General features: G+C 41.0%; 1 protein-coding gene and 1 pseudogene across 1 annotated transcript; one reads left to right on the top strand and one right to left on the bottom strand.

Annotated features, from left to right (window-relative positions):
- Positions 1–1,228: 1,228 nt before the first annotated feature.
- LOC140523475 (small ribosomal subunit protein RACK1-like) lies at positions 1,229–2,179 on the top strand (annotated as a pseudogene).
- Positions 2,180–6,598: 4,419 nt separating this feature from the next.
- LOC140522627 (uncharacterized) lies at positions 6,599–18,722 on the bottom strand. The gene is made up of 3 exons (XM_072637978.1): positions 17,508–18,722; positions 12,617–13,785; positions 6,599–6,638 (listed from the first exon to the last, which is right to left on the bottom strand). The coding sequence occupies exons 1-3, from the start codon at positions 18,720–18,722 to the stop codon at positions 6,599–6,601; spliced, it is 2,424 nt and encodes an 807-aa protein (XP_072494079.1).
- Between the last annotated feature and the right edge of the window lie 559 nt (positions 18,723–19,281).

The following is a 19,281-nucleotide window of genomic DNA, read 5'->3' as shown; positions in this document are numbered from 1 at the left end:
TAATAAGTAAATGCCTGCTGAATTCAGCTGAATTGAAACTTAGGACTGAATAGAAAGAGAATTCAGCAGGGTCTTATCAGCAGAATCTCCATCATCTGGTGCCAACCTCCCTTCTATGACTTATTTTCCATCAATCCCCTCCACACACACTATGTTCCATCACCTGGACCACTAGCTGTTCCCTGATCTTCTGCTTTCTCCCATCTCTCTGCCTTGCAGTTGGCCATGTCTCCCTCCTGACACACCACCCTGTTGTACTTCTTTCTACCTGTGGAAATTCTTTTCTTCCTACAAGTTTCAGCTCGGGTGCAGTCTCCCCCATGAAGCCTTCCTTGACATGCCCAGTGGAGGAGCACTTGCTCATCTTCCTATTGCTCCCAGCACTTTTCTTGACTTTCCCCTCCTCAGCCTTGTCCCTTTCTAACTTCTATCCTACTTCTCTGTGTATGTGCACTCACCCCCAGAGATTGGAAACCCCCTGAAGGCAGAAACTAGGGAATATTTATCTCTGCCTTTCTTACACCAAATATTTATTATTCCCACATACACCAAAATATTGATTGCAGCATTTTTCATAAGAGGAAAAAACTAGAAACAAGTAGATGCTCATTAGCTAGTAATGGTTTAACAAGCCACAGCACACAGAATCATAGATGTAAGGCTGGAAAGGACTTCATGAACATAATGAAATATTTTTAAGTTGTAGGAAAACAGTGGAGATGACAAACACCGAGAAGCACAGGAAGATTTATATGAACTGATGAAGAAAGAAATCAGTAGAACCAGGAAAACAATGTACACAAAGTCTACAACAATGGAAATGGGAAGAAAAATAACAAATGAAGTCAAATGCTAGGTAACTATAATGACTAAACTTGACCCCAAAGAAGAAATGAGAAAATGCATGTCCTTTTCTTCTTTGCAGAGATGGGGGGACTATGAGTAAAGAATATTGTATGTATTGTCATATTCAATCGATACTTTAATTTTGCTGATTTTTTTTTATTTTTTATTTCATCTTCAAGAGATTGGTCTCTGGGTAGTGGAGAAGAAAGTGATGTATTTGGAAATAAAGATGATAGGAAAATTATTTGCAATTTTTTAAAAGAATAAATGCTTGTGCTCTTTTCTTGCTGGCCTGCTGGTGTGAAGGAGAACTGGCTGGTCTCTCTCTGTACAATCTGGATCCATCCTTCCTCCTGGAGCGATCCACCAAGGTCTCGCCATCATGACTGAACAAATGACCCTCTGGGGTACCCTTAAAGGCAACAATAGCTGGGTGACGCAGATCGTCATGACTCCCCAGTTCCCCGACATGATCCTGTTAGCCTCCTGAGATAAGACTATTATCATGTGGAAGCTTACCAGAGATGAGACAAATTATGGGATCCCCCAGCGTGCCCTCAGAGGCCACTCACATTTTGTTAGTGATGTGGTCATTTCCTCTGATGGCCAATTTGCACTCTAGGGCTCCTGGGATGGCACTCTAAGACTATGGGATCTCACAACTGGCACTACCACCAGGTGCTTTGTTGGTCACACCAAGGGTGTGCTGAGCGTAGCCTTCTCTTCTGACAACCACCAGATTGTCTCCGGTTCACAGGATAAGACTATCAAGCTGTGGAATACCCTGGGTGTCTGTAAATACACTGTACAGGATGAGAGCCACTCAGAGTGGGTGTCTTGTGTCCGTTTTTCACCCAATAGCAGCAACCCCATCATTGTCTCCTGTGGCTGGGACAAGCTGGTGAAGGTCTGGAACTTGGCCAACTGCAAACTGAAGACAAACCACATTGGCCACACAGGCTACCTTAACATAGTTACAGTTTCTCCTGATGGCTCTCTCTGTGCCTCTGGAGGCAAGGATGGTCAGGCAATGCTGTGGGACCTCAATGAGGGTAAGCACCTCTATACTCTGGATGGTGGTGACATAATCAATGCCCTCTGCTTCAGCCCCAATCGCTACTGGCTCTGTGCTGCCACTAGGCCCAGCATCAAGATCTGGGACCTAGAAGGCAAAATCATTGTGGATGAGCTTAAGCAGGAAGTGATCAGTACCAGCAGCAAGGCTGAGCCTTCCCAGTGCACATCCTTCGCCTGGTCTGCTGATGGCCAGACTCTTTTTGCTGGATACACAGACAACTTGGTATGGGTATGGCAAGTGACCGTTGGCACTTGATAAAGGGATCAACCATAACTCAGATTTTGAAATAAAGACCTTGATTTTTGCCTTTTGAAAAAAAAAAAAGAATAAATGCTTGTTTAAAGGATTGAATTGGTTTTTTCATCTTTTGAAGTCTAAAGGTAAACATAAGAAGACCCAAACATCAGCATTATAGGGAAATCTCCAGATCACAGCTTCTGCAAATGGGATTTTATATATAGACAAGCATTCTGACATACCAGAGGTAAAAAATTCAGGGATATGGCTTGGAAAAATTGAAGGTGAATTCCAGGTAGGCACATAGTATCACAGAATCATAGATTCAGAGTTACCAAGTGCCTCTTCCAATGGAAAGTTCCTCCTGGAACTTCCATTTTGTTGAGGGGCCCAGATGGGACTTCATTTTCCTCCTAGGCCTGTTCCAAGCTCCTAAACTTGCAGACAATGTTGTCTCATTCATCTGTCAGCACTGGTGGCCTCCTCATCCTAGAACATCTGACCATCCCTGCAGTTTTCTCAACTAGGAACATCCAGCCCCCCTCCTTCCGCTGTTGGCAAGTTACTCTTAGAGCCATCATTTTGTGGAGGGGTACAAATGAGTACAAATTCCTTTCCTGGCTTCATTCCTGGTTTCAAGACTTTAAAGCTTACCTCCCTTCTATTCTCCCCTTTCCACCCCACTTTCCAGGTTCTTTGTCTATATTTTCTTTCCCCCACTAGAATGCAGCTCTTTTTGCTTGTATTTTTACCCCTAGAACTTAGCACAGTTCCTAGTACATATAAGCCCTTAATATATGCTTATTTCCTTCCTTTCTTTGTTACCATCTAGTATTCTTGGTCAACTCCTTCATTTTCTAGAAGAAGAAACTAAGGGTCAAAGAGGTTAAATGATTTTCTTGAGGTCCTAGAGCTTGTAAGTAACACAGCTAGGATTTGAACTCAGAATCGCAGGACTCCAAACTAGTGCTCCTATCCTTGCACCACACAGTCTCTTTAGAAAATCCTAGATGTGAGAAGCCACTACTACTAGTAAATGTGAGTTTAGAACCTGACACTCTAGCGAAGAATACACTCCCCTCTATCCTAGAAATAGAATGAAATCCTGAGACGACCTGACAAATCATATGGCATGGAGGAGCAAACTGAGGCTCCCATTTTTTTTTCATATAAATATGTCTAAATGAAGCTTTATTTTCAATCTTGTTAAATCCATGGCAAGGCAAGCTTAGCAAGCTAAATTTTTTTTACTTGGAAATTCATTTGTAGGCTCATGGGGTCATGATTTTAGAGCTAGAAGGGATCTAGTTCCTGGCCTTCCCTCCCATTTTATGTATGAAGAAACTAAGGTTCAAGGTCTTACTCTTCAATTGCCGTGACCTTAGGCAAGTCACTTACCCTCTCTGAACTCAATAATTCTCAATAATCTTTCAAATAAAGATAAAGACTAGATGACCAAGTCATCTCTTCCAGTGTTAGCACTTTGTCTATCACTCAATGATACATTTAGACATCATCACACGTAAGATCTATGTTTCTTTACATTAGGGGAAAGAGTGGTTTCACCTCCCCACCTCCAAAGCTCTTCCAGCTTAGCCTTTTCCACTGGCTCTCCACTCTTTGCCAATATCCCTTTGTGGTTGCCCCTTATCCACTCACAACTCTAGGCCTTCTTCTGGGTCTCCCCCTTTCTAAGGAACAATTTCCCAGCCAGCATACCATCAAGCTTCCTACACCAGACTTCTTTTCAAACCCCATCTGTTTCACCAAGTCTTCCAGCTAGGTTGACCACTCACTTCTATGCATCACCACCAGACTGTGATGACAAGCCACAGGTTCAGCCACTTTGGCATCTATCTGCCAGGCCTCAGAAACCAGGAGGGCTCCAGAATCTGACATGGGGGCATCTCAGTCGGTGAGGGGAAGACATGAGTGGACATCCACATTTCCTCACCCATCTGGACTACACCCATGAACCTTTTGATCATCACGGCTCTTCATGTAGGCAAATCTCTTGTTCAAGATGATTTTAGAGTTGGGAAAGACCTTGGCAATCCAAGAAACAGTCCAACCCACACCTGAAAATGCATTCCCACTCAACTACACCTGATAAGTGCCCTGTCTTGACAACCTCTAATGAGGGAGGACTCACCCCTTCCAGAGACAGCCTGTTCCCATTTTGAACATCTCTCATTATCCATATTTGAGTGCTAGCTAAGGACTAAGAAGCTTCAATTTGTCCTTCTACATCTCCAGCCATCGTTCCTGCCCTCAAGGATCAAATGCTGTGTGGAACCAGCATCCAAGGAGACCACTGTGATCATCGTCTAGTATCCTTGGAAGCACCAATAACCCCAGTGAAGGTGAAGTCTCACACCCACCTGTCGTTGGATGACAAATCCCTTCCTTATGTGGCTTGGTGAAAGGAAGAGAAAGGTCTGATTGAAGACCCATAATTTCTTGGGTGACTCAGTGCTGACGCTGTTCTGTGGCTGGGAAAATAAAGACATGGAGGAACCAAACTCCAACTTGGGAGGGAGGTTTGCTGTGGACAATTGGAACTGGGAGTGAGCGGGTCGCTGAGGTTTGAGATCTCTATGTGTAGTGCTTTTGATTTTTACTACACTTTTAGTCAAACTCATGAATCAGCTTACCCAAAGATGACCTTGTCTGGGAAGTGAGTGGCTGAAACAATGCTGTCTGCAAAGGAAGAGATGTGACCGGGAGGTGGGGAGGAGTCATATGAGCGATGCTTCCTGAGACATATCGCTAGATAAGAAGCAAGGATGACAGAGTGTAGGGTCCCTGATGTGTACCTACCTGTGGATAGGACCTAGACATTCGTATAGTAATAGTTAGTGGGCTATTAGGGAGCACCATAGTGTAGATCCCAAACCTGGAGTCAGGAAGATTCGTCTTCAGGAGCTCAAATCTAGCCTTGGACGCTTCCTAGCTGGGTGACCCTGGGCATGTCACTTAACCCTGTTCGCCTCAGCTCCTCACTTGTAAAATCGGCTGGAGAATGGAATGGCAAACCACTCCAGTGCCTCTGCTAAGAAAACCCCAAATGGAGTCACAAAGAGTTGGACGTGACTCAAATGACTGAATAGCAATGATAACTAACATGTATCTAATACCTTAAGACTTTCCAAGCACTTTAAAAATGTTATTTCATTTTGCCTCACAACTCCATTTTATAGATGAGGAAACTGAGATTGAGAGAGGTTAAGTGACTTCTCCAGGGTCATACAACTACCAAAAGTCTGATGTTGAACGTGAACTCAGGGCTCCATCCACTGCCCCGCATAGCTACAAGATTATTTTAATTTTAATTTTTCCATCTTCCTGACCCCAGGGCAGGTGCTCTGCGCACTATGGCATCCCCTAGCTGCCCAGTTGTCATTGTACCAGGTTTCCAAAAGATGGAAAGCATGATTGTAGGGGTGAGGAGAGGGAAAGATCACCCCGGGAAGTCTAGATCAAAGGAGAAAAATAAGCTCCCAGGCATATCTGTGTTTGCTCCCAAAAGTATGAGGCCCCAGGTTTATGGCAAGCACAGGTTATTCATGCAGATTAAACTTCTAAATGTGCTGTGTGTCTTTTTTTCTCAGAGAACTGGTTGCTAAACATTTATCAGCACACCCCTGGATGTAGTAGTTCTGGAAACTTGCCTGAAGACCCCCATGGCTCCCTATTGCCTTAAGGATGAAATGTAAGCTTCTCCTGCATTTTAGACCCTCCATCATCTGGTTCTACCTTGTCATGCACTCTCTATCTCAACCAGTCTGACCCTGATATTATTTCCTGATCTCCTGTTGAAACCTTGGGGTCCCTTCATGACTCAGTTAAAGCTGTATCTCCTCCCTGAAGCCTTGAATAAGCCTAGTAGCCATTAGTGATCCTTCCCTGCTTTTTCAAAATTCCATTGCTAATTGATAAGTAAAATGGAGTTGTTGCATTCCATTCGCATTATGAGTATCTTGCTATATGTAATATCCAGCCCCCATCTACCTTCTGAGTAGAAGCTCCTTAAGGCCTGGTCATAATATCCTATTTAAAACTGGACAGGACCCCAGAGGTCATCTAGTCCAATATTCTAATTTTCTGGATGAAGAAATAGGCTTAAAAATGATTTTTCCAGGGTCACACAGGTAGTGAGTAGCAGAACCTCGATTGGAACCCAGGTCCAATGACTCAATACTTAAGATTTTTTCCCATGGCACTACATTGCCTCCTGTGTCTTGGGTCATTTTATATAAATATTTGCCCGGCACAGTGTGGTACATATTAGAGATGTTTGATGTGATGCTGAAATGCAAGAAAGTTGGGGGACTCTTCTCTGTCCTAGGATCACTATTAGTAGATATACCCTGATTGGAGAAAGTAACTTGGAGTCTGGAGAATGATATGTCCAATCTGAAACTTATTTTTTTCCCCCTAAACAGGATGAGGAGTGAGGGAAATAAATTCTTCACGAATGAAAGTTGACACAAGATGGCGCCACTTCCCAGCCAATATTTTGCCACAACAGCTCATAAGGAGGAACTCTTTAGACCAATCTGTTCCTCCTCTCTATCTGTTCACCTGCCCCTGAGGGGGCTTCTAAAGGACGGTGTGACTGCTGGCACATCTTTGCCCCTTTGTTGGTCACCTGTGCATATAAAAAGGCCAGGAATGTGAATTCCCTGTCTGTCCTACACACTGGTCTGTTAGGGAACAAGAAAGAGTGCACTTCTCCCGTATCTGCTACCAAATCTCCAGGCTCATGGATGTTGGCTCAGGTGTCAGATCCACTCCTTTTTTTGAAATGTATAGATTTCTTTTTAGTTTTCAGCATTCACTTTTATAAGATTTTTGAGTGCCAAAATTTCCCCCCTTCCCCTCCCCTTCCCAAGGACAGCATGCAATTTGACATAGGCTATACATGTACAATCATATTAAATTTATTTCCACGTTCATCATGTTGTAAAGAAGAATTAGAGCAAAAGGGGAAAACCATGAGAAAGAGAAAAAGAGAGAGAGAAAATAGTATGCTTCGATCTGCATTCACACTTTATAGCTCTTTCTCTGGATGTGGGTAGCATTTTCCATGGACCCACTCTTGCTTCCCTCATATCCATCAGTGACATCAGGTCTTGGGATACAGTGACGGCAAAGGCTTGATACCCTGCCTTCCCTCTCTTCCAAAGTGCAAGCAAGGGTGGTGTTTTCTGTTCTTGGGAACACAGCCCTGGAGCTAGAACCTTGAGAACAACTCGAGTTTCTCCTCACTTCTCTTCCAAGTCCCCATCAGTCTCAGGGCAATTATTTTGGGTTTTTCCTAGAGACACTGTGAGGTAGCAGAAAGGGTACTGGTCTTGGAATTAGGCAAGACTGGTTTTGATTTAGCTTTCCTGAGATAGATGGAGGGACTCATAGATCCAACGATGGGCTGGAAAATCTATCAGTCTTCCCTTGTTAGAGAAAGGTGGTCTGGTTGTCAAACCTTGGGAGTTGGGTGCTCAGAGGAATTTGGTGACCACAGGGCCAATGCAGATGGCTCATAAAAACAATGCAGTGTCTAGCAGAGACACAATGCCAAGTACAGAGACATTATCTGTAGTATTAAGAATTTATCATAAAGCCTTATTCTAAAAACAGCTTTGCCAATCAATACCCCTTCTCCCAAAATTTTATTCCTTCCCTTTCTCCTCCTCTCCCCTTTCCCCTTCTCCATTCCTGTCTTCTCTTCTCTCTTCCTCTCCCTGGACCTTCCTGTTCCTTTGTTCCTCTTCCCTCCTTTTTTGCTTCTCTCCTCATCTCCACATCTCCTTATCCATCCAGACCGTCCTCCACTCCATGTACCCATTTTGTGAGGGAACTTAGAAAACATACCTTGAAGTCATTGTGAACTAAGAATTAAAGCCTAGCCCCCTTGCGATTACTTATCAGACTTTCATTGCCTTGGTACCTAAAATGAATGCACTCTTCTTGAAAATATGTGCAGTTCTGAGCAAATGTTGGACTTTCTCCTCATGATTACAGTAACATAGTCAAGATGGAAGGAGCCCCTGATACCTTTCTCACAATACCATTGACAAACGGAGCCATGCGAACACCTCTTCCATTCGTACCCTCTCTTTGGTGCCTCATCAGAGAGGAACAACCAGACAGTTTTTGAACAGTTATCTCTGTTGTATCTTTTGTGGTATCTTGCATAATTTCAGATGTGCAGTAGGGGTATCTTTTCTTAGGGGGAAAATCTTAAGGGGCATGTCTCTGCTAAATCAAGTGATACTTTAGTCAACCAACAACAAGCTCAGTGAGATCTTGCATTTTCTAAATCCTGCCCAACTGTAAAGCTAAGGTCACTTCGAGAAGAGAGATTATCAGTTGCCTGCTCTCTTTGCATATTTTTGTAAGCTGACTTTGCACATACTCAGTTTGTCTACTACGGAGTCCTCTGAGTTCCCCACCACATGGATGGGTCTTCCTTTAAAAGTGGTGAGACCTGAACTGGTTGCTCTCTTTCCACCATCTCTTCAATTGGGCTCCAGACTGCTATAACCAGCATGGGCACCCAGTAAGAGGCAGAATGGATTTGCCTTTTCCCTGCCCACCTCTGAGAAATGGGCCTAAAGTGTTTCTTTCTTTTCTGCTTTGTTTGCCCTCAGTTTCAGATGCCAGAGGTGATTCCTTAGGAGTCTTGGAGTTTGAGCCATGATGACTTTGGAGCCAAGATTATAGGCAGATTGATGTAACAACCAGCCATCTCAGCATGGGAGTGTAAACACTTGCTGAGCACTATAACATCTCCTAAACCAGACCTGCAGTGACTCCAAAGAGATTATCCCCAAAAGCCAGGTGGAAAAGGAATGCCTTCATCCACGTGATGAAGCCAACTTGGATGGAAAAAACAGCTCTCTCTCTATCTCTGTGAATGTATACACTTACATATATACATGCACATATTTATATACATATGCGTAAATATATATGTGTACACACTCACATATGTGTATATATGTGTATACACACATATGAATATATATGTATGAGTGGAACATTAAGCCATTCTACTCACATATATTCTACTCGCACATATGTATACATACATTATGTATGTATGCATGGATGTATATCTTGAGCAGACAGTGCTAATGAACAATGAGCTGGGCCCAAAATGAAACATGGGGAAAAGGGGATGCATGATGCTTGATCATTTCAAAGTTATTTTAATTACCCTAAACTTCCCATGAAATAAAGGTGAATATATTTAGCACTAATACTCATTTGGAGATAATTGTGCAGCTTTGAACTGTAATGTTGGAAAAGTTTGAGATATATAGTTTCTGGGTATTTTAATAATTTTGTTGATAAGGTTAGAATGTTACTAATAAAAGAGATCAGTGGCACTCTCAAATTCTAAGGATCCCTTATGGTGATAGGCTCACAGTTTATGTCCTTGGAAGAGTGGGTGTTCCCGAAGGTGGTAATCAACTCTGATTGGTTAACAATGAATGAGAAAATGAATATTATTATGAGAGGTGGATTCATTCTAATGAATGTCTTGGGATTAGTAACTTGGATGACCCTAGTGTTGTTCAAAGAGACTTATCAGTTTATATATCACCTATCTGACAAAAGAGAGAATCCACATTTTCCCAGATCTGCCTGAGTAAAACTCAATGAGCAGGAATCTTCCCATTTGTTTAACGTTATAATTTCATTTTCGATCTTTGATTAGATCTTAACCTGGGTAAATCTTTGCTCAAGATTTCCCACACTAGTTGATTTCTGGATAAGGAAGTAGAAAAGAACTGAGTGGAACAGGTATATTTAATGAAGACTGCTCAGGGGACCCTTGTGTCAGCCAGTTTGTCTCACCCAGCTCTGAGAAACCAAACAATAGAAAATCTGTTTTTCTTAGAGATTCTAGTTTTTTTTGAATTCTTTTTGTGCTCGAGATAGTCCTTGACAGAGACTGCTTTTTGCTTACTCCTAGACTGCTTTTATTTACTCCCTTATCTCCTTTCTTAGACAATTACTCCATATTACGTGACAGTCCTTGAACAGGAGTTGTTCATTCCCATATTCCCCCCTTTTTCTAAAAATTACTGTTGTGCACTTATCCTTTGATGCTGGGGTAGATTTTCCATGGGTAAGTTGTACCCTCAAGGCCCAGCCAATGGGCTAAGAGAAAGGGGGTTGGCATGAGGGTATTGTGGTCGGGGTCTATAAAAACTGCTGTGCAGGGCACCTCCTCACCCTCCTCGGCCATCGTCATGTTGAGCACAGGCAGAAATGCCCTTTCTTGAGAAAGCTGAATAAATATCTTTCCCTTTTACTCCTTGGTCAAGACTCTAATTTTATTAAAGGGGTCATCCCACACAGAACTAATTCAATTAGTTATTAATTACAAGAGAAATAATCATTTCTCTCAGAAGCATTAAATGTTAGTCTGTCAAGATTTAAAGTTGAGAGCCCCCAAAGAGCAATAGAGAGACAGGTCAGAGGTATGTGCAACTTCTAGCAGATTCCAAAGGAGTAACTATGCAAGAGAAGCTACATAAAACATATCATCACAAAAATGAATGACTGTTAAAAAAAAAAAAAGATCAGTCACACCTCAAGAGTAGAAAATGATCAATAGATGCCCTTCATAGGATCATGGGGAGAAAAGAATATATATCGATAGGTCTTTCACTCTGTTACTTTTATAGAAACTGAGTCCTAGAGGGGTAAGTTGACTTGCTTAAGGTTACACCAGAAATGTGTAATGTACACCATCCATGTCTTCTAAGTCTGAATCTAGTGCCAGTACTCCTGTGCTAAGCTCCCTCTCCACCATGTTCTATTGGGTATCCAAAAAAACTCAGATAATGAGAGCACTGTTTCTTCCAACTCTCATCCCACTTCCGCTATGTTGTAATTTTAGAATGGCATAAGCGAGGCTATAGTGGGAGGTATAGTGGGAGTTAAAAAAAATCTTCCCTGCCCATTAATAGGCCTCAGATGGAGCTACTATGGAAAGTTTGCTTATGGGAAGATTTGCTTGCTTGCAGGCTTTTACACTTTTTGGTAATTTGACACTGAAGCTCCTGGGCTGTGAGGCCTTCTGGCTCTATATATACTCTGAGGTTAGGTTTTGCTTTGAGGATCAATCATTGTGATTAAGCCAGATGAGACTCTGGAAAGCCACTAAGGAGCCCCCCTCCCTCAAACTGCTTTGAAAACCCAGATGTTGTTGCTTCTCTCTCTAGTAACTAGGTAAGTATGTAATGGTTAGACAGTTGGATCTGTCTGTAGATCTGTGATGTATGTATTGCCTGTGGTCAGACAGTTAGAAGTCTTGTCTGTTGGTCCTCCTTATATTTTCTCTGTTGGTACATGTGTTTGATTAAAGTGACTACTGATTCCTCAAAAGTTGCTTTCCTTTTAGGAAAGTAGATCTAAGAACCTGTACAGTAGACCCCCCTCTGTATGCTGGGGTGCTTACTGCTACACCAGGTTAGAAAGGCACAAATGGGTTGTTATCTGACACAATGGAAGGATCATTATAGTGAGAACACAGTTCTACTAGGGTATTGTAATATTAAGCAGAGCCTTCTGTTGCAGTTTGAGGTGCTGAGAATCCTAAAATGTAAGGGTAGAGGGCAAGTCTGCCTCGAAAGAATTTGACCACTCAAGCCTTCTTTCAATTAAAGTAGTGAGACTTTATTTAACAACATTTTTGTGGGCAAGATTCCAAGTAAATCTCCACAATTTAATGGGGGTAAGATTGGTACTTATATACAAGAAAAGACAGTGAGAAGATCTAGAGGGGATTAAGGAGTATCAAGTAAACTAAGTAACTAATCATGGTGAGCTAGGGAGGGCCATATGCCTTAAGTGAGAAGTCAGGGCTTGGGTTGTATATGAGAAAGTTCAGGAAAATTCAGGGTTCAGGTCCCATAACCCTATCACTTCCACAAAAATCTTAATCTGATTCCTAATAGTCATATAGAGGTAACAATCAGCAGAGCACAAATGCTACAAAGTCCTAATAAAGTCAAAGGTTTCAAATATTGACCTGGGCATGTTTGTTGTCCTGAGTGAGGGCCTCTCTTAGTTGTGAGATCCTCATTACCAGAAAGTCAGTATCAACATAATGATCTTTTTCGGTGAGAGCAATCCATGAACGGCACCTATTAAACTATAAAAGGGAGTACAACCTCTATTTGAAAGGTGTTGTCATTTATAAAAATCAGATTCTTGAAGAACTGAAGTAAATATGAATAGGAGTCACAATTATCATTACTAATTTAATTTGATAGCAAGGGTCTTGATCTAGTGTAATTACCTCAAGGTAATGGGAGTAGAGGGCATGTGATTCTAGGGCAAGTGTTCATCAAGTCAATTCTGTGCTATAATACCCCTCTACTATTCTCTCAAGTCCACCATCATCTTACTCAAAAAGAGCTATCTAAAATTTTCTTCAAGAGATTTTTGGCATCATCAGCAGCAGTATTAATGAAGTGCACATGTAGGCAGTAGGTCTTTCCAAAATGGAAGCCAGCATTGACAAAAGCTACTGGAGAGAAGAGGTTGTCAAACAATTTTAGGAGCTTTCCCTTGATATTCTCCTCGGTAAGAAGTGCTATCAAATCCAGAGACTTCATGGAGGCCTTGATCTCCTCCACTGGTCTTTCCAACTTCTGTGCCACCTGAAGAAGAGATGTATCATCCACCCCAAAAACATCTCTATAATATTTCAAAGACTTATCCAGTGTATCTAAGTCATTAATAATGAAGCCTGCTAATGGAACAATGACCACAGTAGCAGCCTTCAAAGCCTTCAGCCAGATCCTTTCTTTCAGGGCATCCTTCTTCCTCTCAATTACAGCCTCAGAAACATTAGGCAGGGCCAGCAAAAAAGTGTAGCGTTTATGAGCTGGAAGATCCTGTTGCAGCGTTTCCTCCAGCTTTGGGAAGTCATAATCAGATAAATCAAAGTTAGAGATTAGGAAGACTTGAGTCTCACTCATACCCTCAAGGTTTTGCAGACAGTAATTTCTCACTCTCTGTAGAATTCTCTCCTCAGAGAAAGACTTGGGTTTGAACTTCCTTTCATTATCCAAATCTATATCTACCATGGTTCTAACAAAGTAAAATTTCTTTTTCCTCTCTCTTATCTCCTGGACCAACTTCACATCATTGACTGTGAATCTTGAAGCTGAAAGGATGATGAAGAAATCATAGTTCTCGAACTGCACTTGATTCAGATAAGTCTCAGGATGAAAATAAGGGGTCCCAATTCCTGGCAGGTCCCACAGCTTCACATTAGGATATTTAGGGTGCTCATAAGCAGTAGCTTCCATAGTGGTCTCTACTACCCCAGTGCTTGCAGAGTCCTTTTCTTCATGCCCAATTCCTCGAAAGGCATTGATGAAAGTGGACTTCCCACACCCTGACTCCCCTGTCACAGCAATATTCAAGAGAACATTTTCTGATGCTTTTAGTGTCTCTTGGATACTGGAAGCCACCTCTCCTAGTCGTCCCTCCTGGAAGGCAGACTGGATCCAAGTAATTCTATCTTCAGGCAAGAGGTCACCATATATATTGGTTGCCATTCTACTGTATGGCATAAAGGTGGAGGCTAAGTTCTGAAAATTCTCACCACTGAGGGTAGTATTCAATGCCTCCATGATGCCAAATTATAAAGGGACCTGAGAGGGTGAGAAAAACAGGCAGATTAATTCAATGGTGTAGAACAATTTTCAATGTTAGATGTGAGAGAGGAGAACATGAAGTGACATTGTCACCTGACCAATAGATGGTGTGGCACGAAGTTCAAACCTGCAACAGTATAAAGAGCTTCCACTGGTCTGAACAAAATGTAGTCTTTCTGTAGCCTTACTTGGGAAGCTACCTGTTCATTTAGGGAGGAGGAATGTAGAATTAATCAAAGCTCTCCTGATTTCACAACAGGTATTTTACTTTGTTTAAGGTGAGCACGTTTCTCACAGTTGGGGGCTTGCTAGTTGGGCTCATTTCTCACATCCTGTGTGATTTGGTGGGAGAATGTGAGGCAGATTTATGGCTTACTTGTCATATTTTGATATTTCTTGTATTGAATAAATGTTATATGTTGAATAATGTTATCATCACTCCTGCTTTTGCCTTGATGGAAATGAATTTCATGTCAATGGGAAGTACACTGATGGGGGCTCAGGAGCTAGAGAGTACAGAATAGGAAGGAATCTTCCTCTCTCTTCCACCATATTAACCCTTTCTCATGATGCACCAAAGTTATTGCTAAGATTCTAAGAGAAAAAGAGGTTGAGTTGTAGTCATATTTTCATAGCCACAGCCATCCCTTCCACTCTAGGAATATGAAAATAAGTTAGAGTGAGTCAATCAGCCCAGAGTGAGAGAGACAGACAGACAGAGGGACAGAGAAAGATAGAAAGTACCACTGCCCAGGAGTGAGTCTGAGACCACTCAGGACACATTTATATGAAGGCATGGATGCCGTGTTTATTATATTTGTATCTGACAGGAAGCAAATAAAGCATAAGTAAAACGTTGGCTGATTAAACTGGGATTCAGAAAGTTCACAGCAGGCTATAATAATGGATCCATTCAAATAAGTTGAAATTTAATAGACATGCATGAGTTCAAAAAACCGACTGTATAAAAAATTAGAGATAGAATATAGCAAGACAGCAGGTTATATAAAGGGAAGAATAAGACACTTAAGTGCTTCAATTATCTTTAAACACAATATGAATCAGCAAAGAATGGTAGCCATTTAGACAATTCCTACTGGTGTACAGCATTGTAGTAGGCAGTGGAAGAGAAAAAAAAAAAACAAGATTAGGTAAAGCAGAGTCCCTAACCTCATAGTGTTCACGATATAGGAACAGTATAAAATATAGAACAGATAACCATAAAATAAAATCATAAGTGATAAGGGCATTGAAGTGTTGCAACATAAAATGTCCTATGAACTTTCTGATATTAGTCAATGCAATCTCACAGTAAATTCATGATAACATAATGTCCCCCAGCGAGATAGGTGATAGTCCAATCCTGCTCAAGTCAGACTGTGTACCCTGAAGTTGCCACATTCCAGGAATGATATTTCCAAACTAGAAAACACCAGGAGGAAGGCAAATGGGGTTACAAAGAGCTTGGAAACTGTGTCATTAAGGTATCAGTTGAAGAAACAGGAGATGTTTAGCTTGAAGAAATGACTTGTGGATGGTATAAAAGGTGACTTTAAGGATGACCATGTGGAAGATGGATTGTGGTAGCATGGATTAGGAATAGCAAAGGGAAATTTTTTATCTCCTTATAAGGAGAATCTCAATAGTTGACACTGTCCAAAAATGAATGGGCAGCCCAATAAGTGATGAGTTCCCCACACTTTCAGGTCTGGAATTAGGCAGGATAAGAATATGTTCGGGATGTTGCAGAGGGGATATGACCTCTAAAGTTCTTTTCAACATTGCAAACTATGATCCAATGATTCAGAAATGCAAAGGCATAAATAGGATGGAGAAGATCACTTTTCCTCTCCTCTTTACCTCCATCCCTACTTCTCCTTTCTGTCCTTTTGCTTCCAACTTTCCTGTTTCCCCCTTCCTCTTCTTTTTCTTCTTTTCCATTTCCTGCTCCCACTTTCCCCTTCTTTACCCTTCCTTTTATCTTCCCTATCCCTTGCCTTTGAACTTGACTTCAAATTCAGTGATCAAGTTACTCAGAACCAACTCATGGGAGGAAAAAAATAAAGCAATAGGAGTTGGTATAATATGACACACATCTTTGTGAGACCACTTTGTGGTCAACTTTTAAAATTATTTCCTATCTCTATATCCATTTGCTTTTCTCCCTTCCCCTCACTCCCCACTTCTTTCCATGTCCACAGCTATGTGGTGTACTGGATAGAGTGTTTGACTTGAAGTCAGGAAGACCTGAGTTCAAATCCTGATTCAGACACTAACTAGCTATGTCATCCAGGACACGTCATGTAATAATTGCTTTGAGGTACATTTTCATTTGTGAAATGAAAATAATAATTGTACTTGTCTTAAAAGATTGTTTTCAGTATCAAATGAGATAACATGTAAAGCATTTTACAAACTTTAAAATTCTTTATTAGTAGTAGTAGTAATCGTAGTAGTAGTAGTGGCAATGGTGTTGGTAGTTGGGGTTATAGAAGTGATGGTGATGGTGGCAGTGGTGGTGGTGCTGGTAGTAGTAGTAGTAGTAGTAGTAGTAGTAGTAGTAGTAGTAGTAGCAGCATCAGCATCAATAGCAGTAGTATCTCCATATCTGTGGCTCTGATACACTTTCCCACATGACTACCCTCTATCAATCTTATATTGTTGAAATTAGTCAAGCAGTCATGCGCTATTGTCCTCTCCTTATTTTGTATGTGTGAGGGTTTGTGGGTGTGGAACTCTACATGTAACACCACATGTTAAAAAAGTATTTTAGTTAGTTTTACTGAAGCTTTGTCACCTTTCCCTCTCTTTTATTTCCCACTACAAAGTATGGCTCTCTTGGAGAGGAAGTGGGAAAGGATACATTGGGAAATGTGAATCATGTCAAAACAAAAGTTATCAATAAAAATTATTATTAAAATTATTATTATATTATTATTATTACTACTATATGCCTTTCAACAAAGTAAGGACAAAATCCAAGCAGCAAGGCGAAGCAACAAGCATTTTTATTTATCTCTAGGATTTAAAAAAAATTTTGAGTTTCAAATTCTCTCCCTTGCTCTAGCTCTTTTCTCACCCACTGAGAAGATGAACAATATGAGATCAATTATGCACGTGAAATAATTTGAAACATATTTCCATATTAGTCAGGTTGCAAAAAATCAAGAGAAATAAAGAAACTGAAAAAAATTTTACTTTAACTTGCACTCACAGTACTGTCTGAAGGTGGAGAGCATTTTTCATCATGTGTCTAGAATTGTCTTGGATCATTATCTTGATCAGAGTAGATAAGCCTTTCACAGTTGATCATCTTTACAATATTACTGTTACTGTATACAGTGTTTTCTTGGTTATGCTCATTTCACTCTGCACCAGTTTATACAAATCATCCCAGGTTTTTCTGAAACTACCTCATCTCATCATTTCTTATCACAACCATTTATTAAATGCTTAATATGTATGAAGAACCAATTAAATTCCACAAGGGAAATGAAGTATGAAGAGGGCAGTTAACAGCTTAATTTATGATCAGAATTTTTATGTTCGCCCCATTAGAATTCTAACGAAACTAGCATTAACAGGTATGGAGGGGAATGGGCCTGACTAGCTCTGCCAAAGGTCATTGCTCTAGGTCCACCTGTCTTCTATTTTGCCAGAAGGTCCATGTTTGTCCAGCGTTCCTCAGAGGTTTCCCATAATTTGTTGAGGAGAATTTTAGCATCATTGGTCACCATCTCAAGGAAGTACAAGTGTGTATAGTAACTCTTTCTGAAGTAGAGACCAGTGTCAAGTAGACTTCCATTCACTGAGCAGAATATTTCAGCATAGCTTAAAAGTTTCTCACTGATGATTTCATCCTTCTTAATTGTCAGCAGATGTGGAGACTTGATAAGAGCCTTTACCTCTTCCAAAGGTTTATTGGATGCCTGCGAAATCTTAAGGAGAGATGCATCATCTACACCAAATTTTCTTTGATAATTGGCCAAAAGTTTCTTTAATTGAGCAATATCATCTTCTTTACTGATACCTATGAAAGGCATAGTGGCCCATGGGCCAGTCTTCAAGGCTTCCAGCCAGATTCTTAACTGAATATTAGCTTTTTTTTGGTCAATTATATCCTTGGAAATATTGGGAAGGGACAGAAAAAAGACACGGCGTTTATGCTCTGGAAGCTCTTTTGCTAAATCATCCTTCAGCTTAGGGAAATCATAGGATTCTAATTCAAAGCTGGAAATCAAAAAGACTTGTGGCTCCTCAATCCCTATGTCCTGAAGATGTTGTAGGCAGTTCTTTTGTATCATCTGCATAACATTCTCCTCCTTGAAGGTCTTGGGCTTAGATTTCTTTTCATTAAGCAAATCAATGTCCACTTTGCTTCTAACAAAGAAAAATTTCTTCCCCATCTGTCTGATCTTCTGGGCAAGCTTCACATCGTTGACTCGAAATCTTGATGAGGAAATGATGAGGAAGAAATCATAGCAACTGAATTTCACTTGTTCAAGGTAACTCTCTGGTTGGAAATCACGGGTCCCAATGCCTGGAAGGTCCCATAGCTTTACGTTAGGAAACTCTGGGTGTTCATAAGAAGTAATGTTTGTGGTTGTCTCTATGACCCCAGTGCTAGCAGCACCCTCATCTTCATGCCCAACCCCTCGGAAGGCATTGATGAAAGCGGACTTTCCTGCACCTGACGCCCCTGTCACTGCAATGTTCAGGAGGGCATTATCCATATCTTCAATCACCTTATTGATTATAGATACTGCTTTATCAAGTCTGCCCTTCTGCAGGTTTAATTTGATTGAAGTGAGTTTTTCTTGAGGCAGGAAGCCTAACCCCCCAATCTCTGTATTGTTATAATCATTTATCATATTTGAGGCCAAAATCTTTGGATTTTCTTCAGAAAGTAAAGAAGGTAAAGAAGAGGATGAATGGTCCATGACTGGTCAGTGCAGATCTCTGAAGAAAGGAAAGAATAAGAATGGTGAAGGAGAGCCAACCACCAAAGTGGTTTTTAGAATCAGCTGATAGCAAGCAACCAGACTCAGATGTCTTTCCTCCTGGAAGAAATTGCCGTCCATTCTGGGTTTTTCTCTTTGAGTATTAATCTGTCTCCCTCAATTCAGTAAGCATCTTTTATACTCTTCTTTAGCCTTAATTTGTATTTTGTAAGTGGTCAATACATTTTGGTGGTGGTTTTAATGGTTGTGGACTGAGTTATGGAGGAAAGAAGAGGGGAAAAGGGAGTATCCTTCTAGCCTGATGATTCCACAGCTATACTTGGTAAAACTTCCCAAAACCAAGTCAAGTACATAAGCATTTATTGAGAATTTGATAAAATGAAGTAGGGTCAAGATGGCAGAGTATTAGAAGCAGTACAGTGATTTCCCCTCCACAAACTTCCCCCAATAGATATAGATGATGCACCAA

Source organism: Notamacropus eugenii, chromosome 2, assembly GCF_028372415.1.
Source record: "Notamacropus eugenii isolate mMacEug1 chromosome 2, mMacEug1.pri_v2, whole genome shotgun sequence".
In the NCBI taxonomy this organism is placed as follows: Eukaryota; Metazoa; Chordata; class Mammalia; order Diprotodontia; family Macropodidae; genus Notamacropus; species Notamacropus eugenii.
This window is presented reverse-complemented; position numbering and strand designations above follow the sequence as displayed.

What these genes read in the sequence shown, in the direction of transcription:
- LOC140522627 (XM_072637978.1), bottom strand. Translation starts at nt 18,722, where the DNA reads ATGATAAATGATTATAACAATACAGAGATTGGGGGGTTAGGCTTCCTG. An exon ending in GGACAAACATGGACCTTCTG is followed by an intron (nt 13,786 to 17,507) that starts GCAAAATAGAAG and finishes GAGAATTTTCAG; the next exon opens with AACTTAGCCTCCACCTTTAT. An exon ending in GATGCCAAAAATCTCTTGAA is followed by an intron (nt 6,639 to 12,616) that starts GAAAATTTTAGA and finishes GTCAACTTTCAT; the next exon opens with TCGTGAAGAATTTATTTCCC.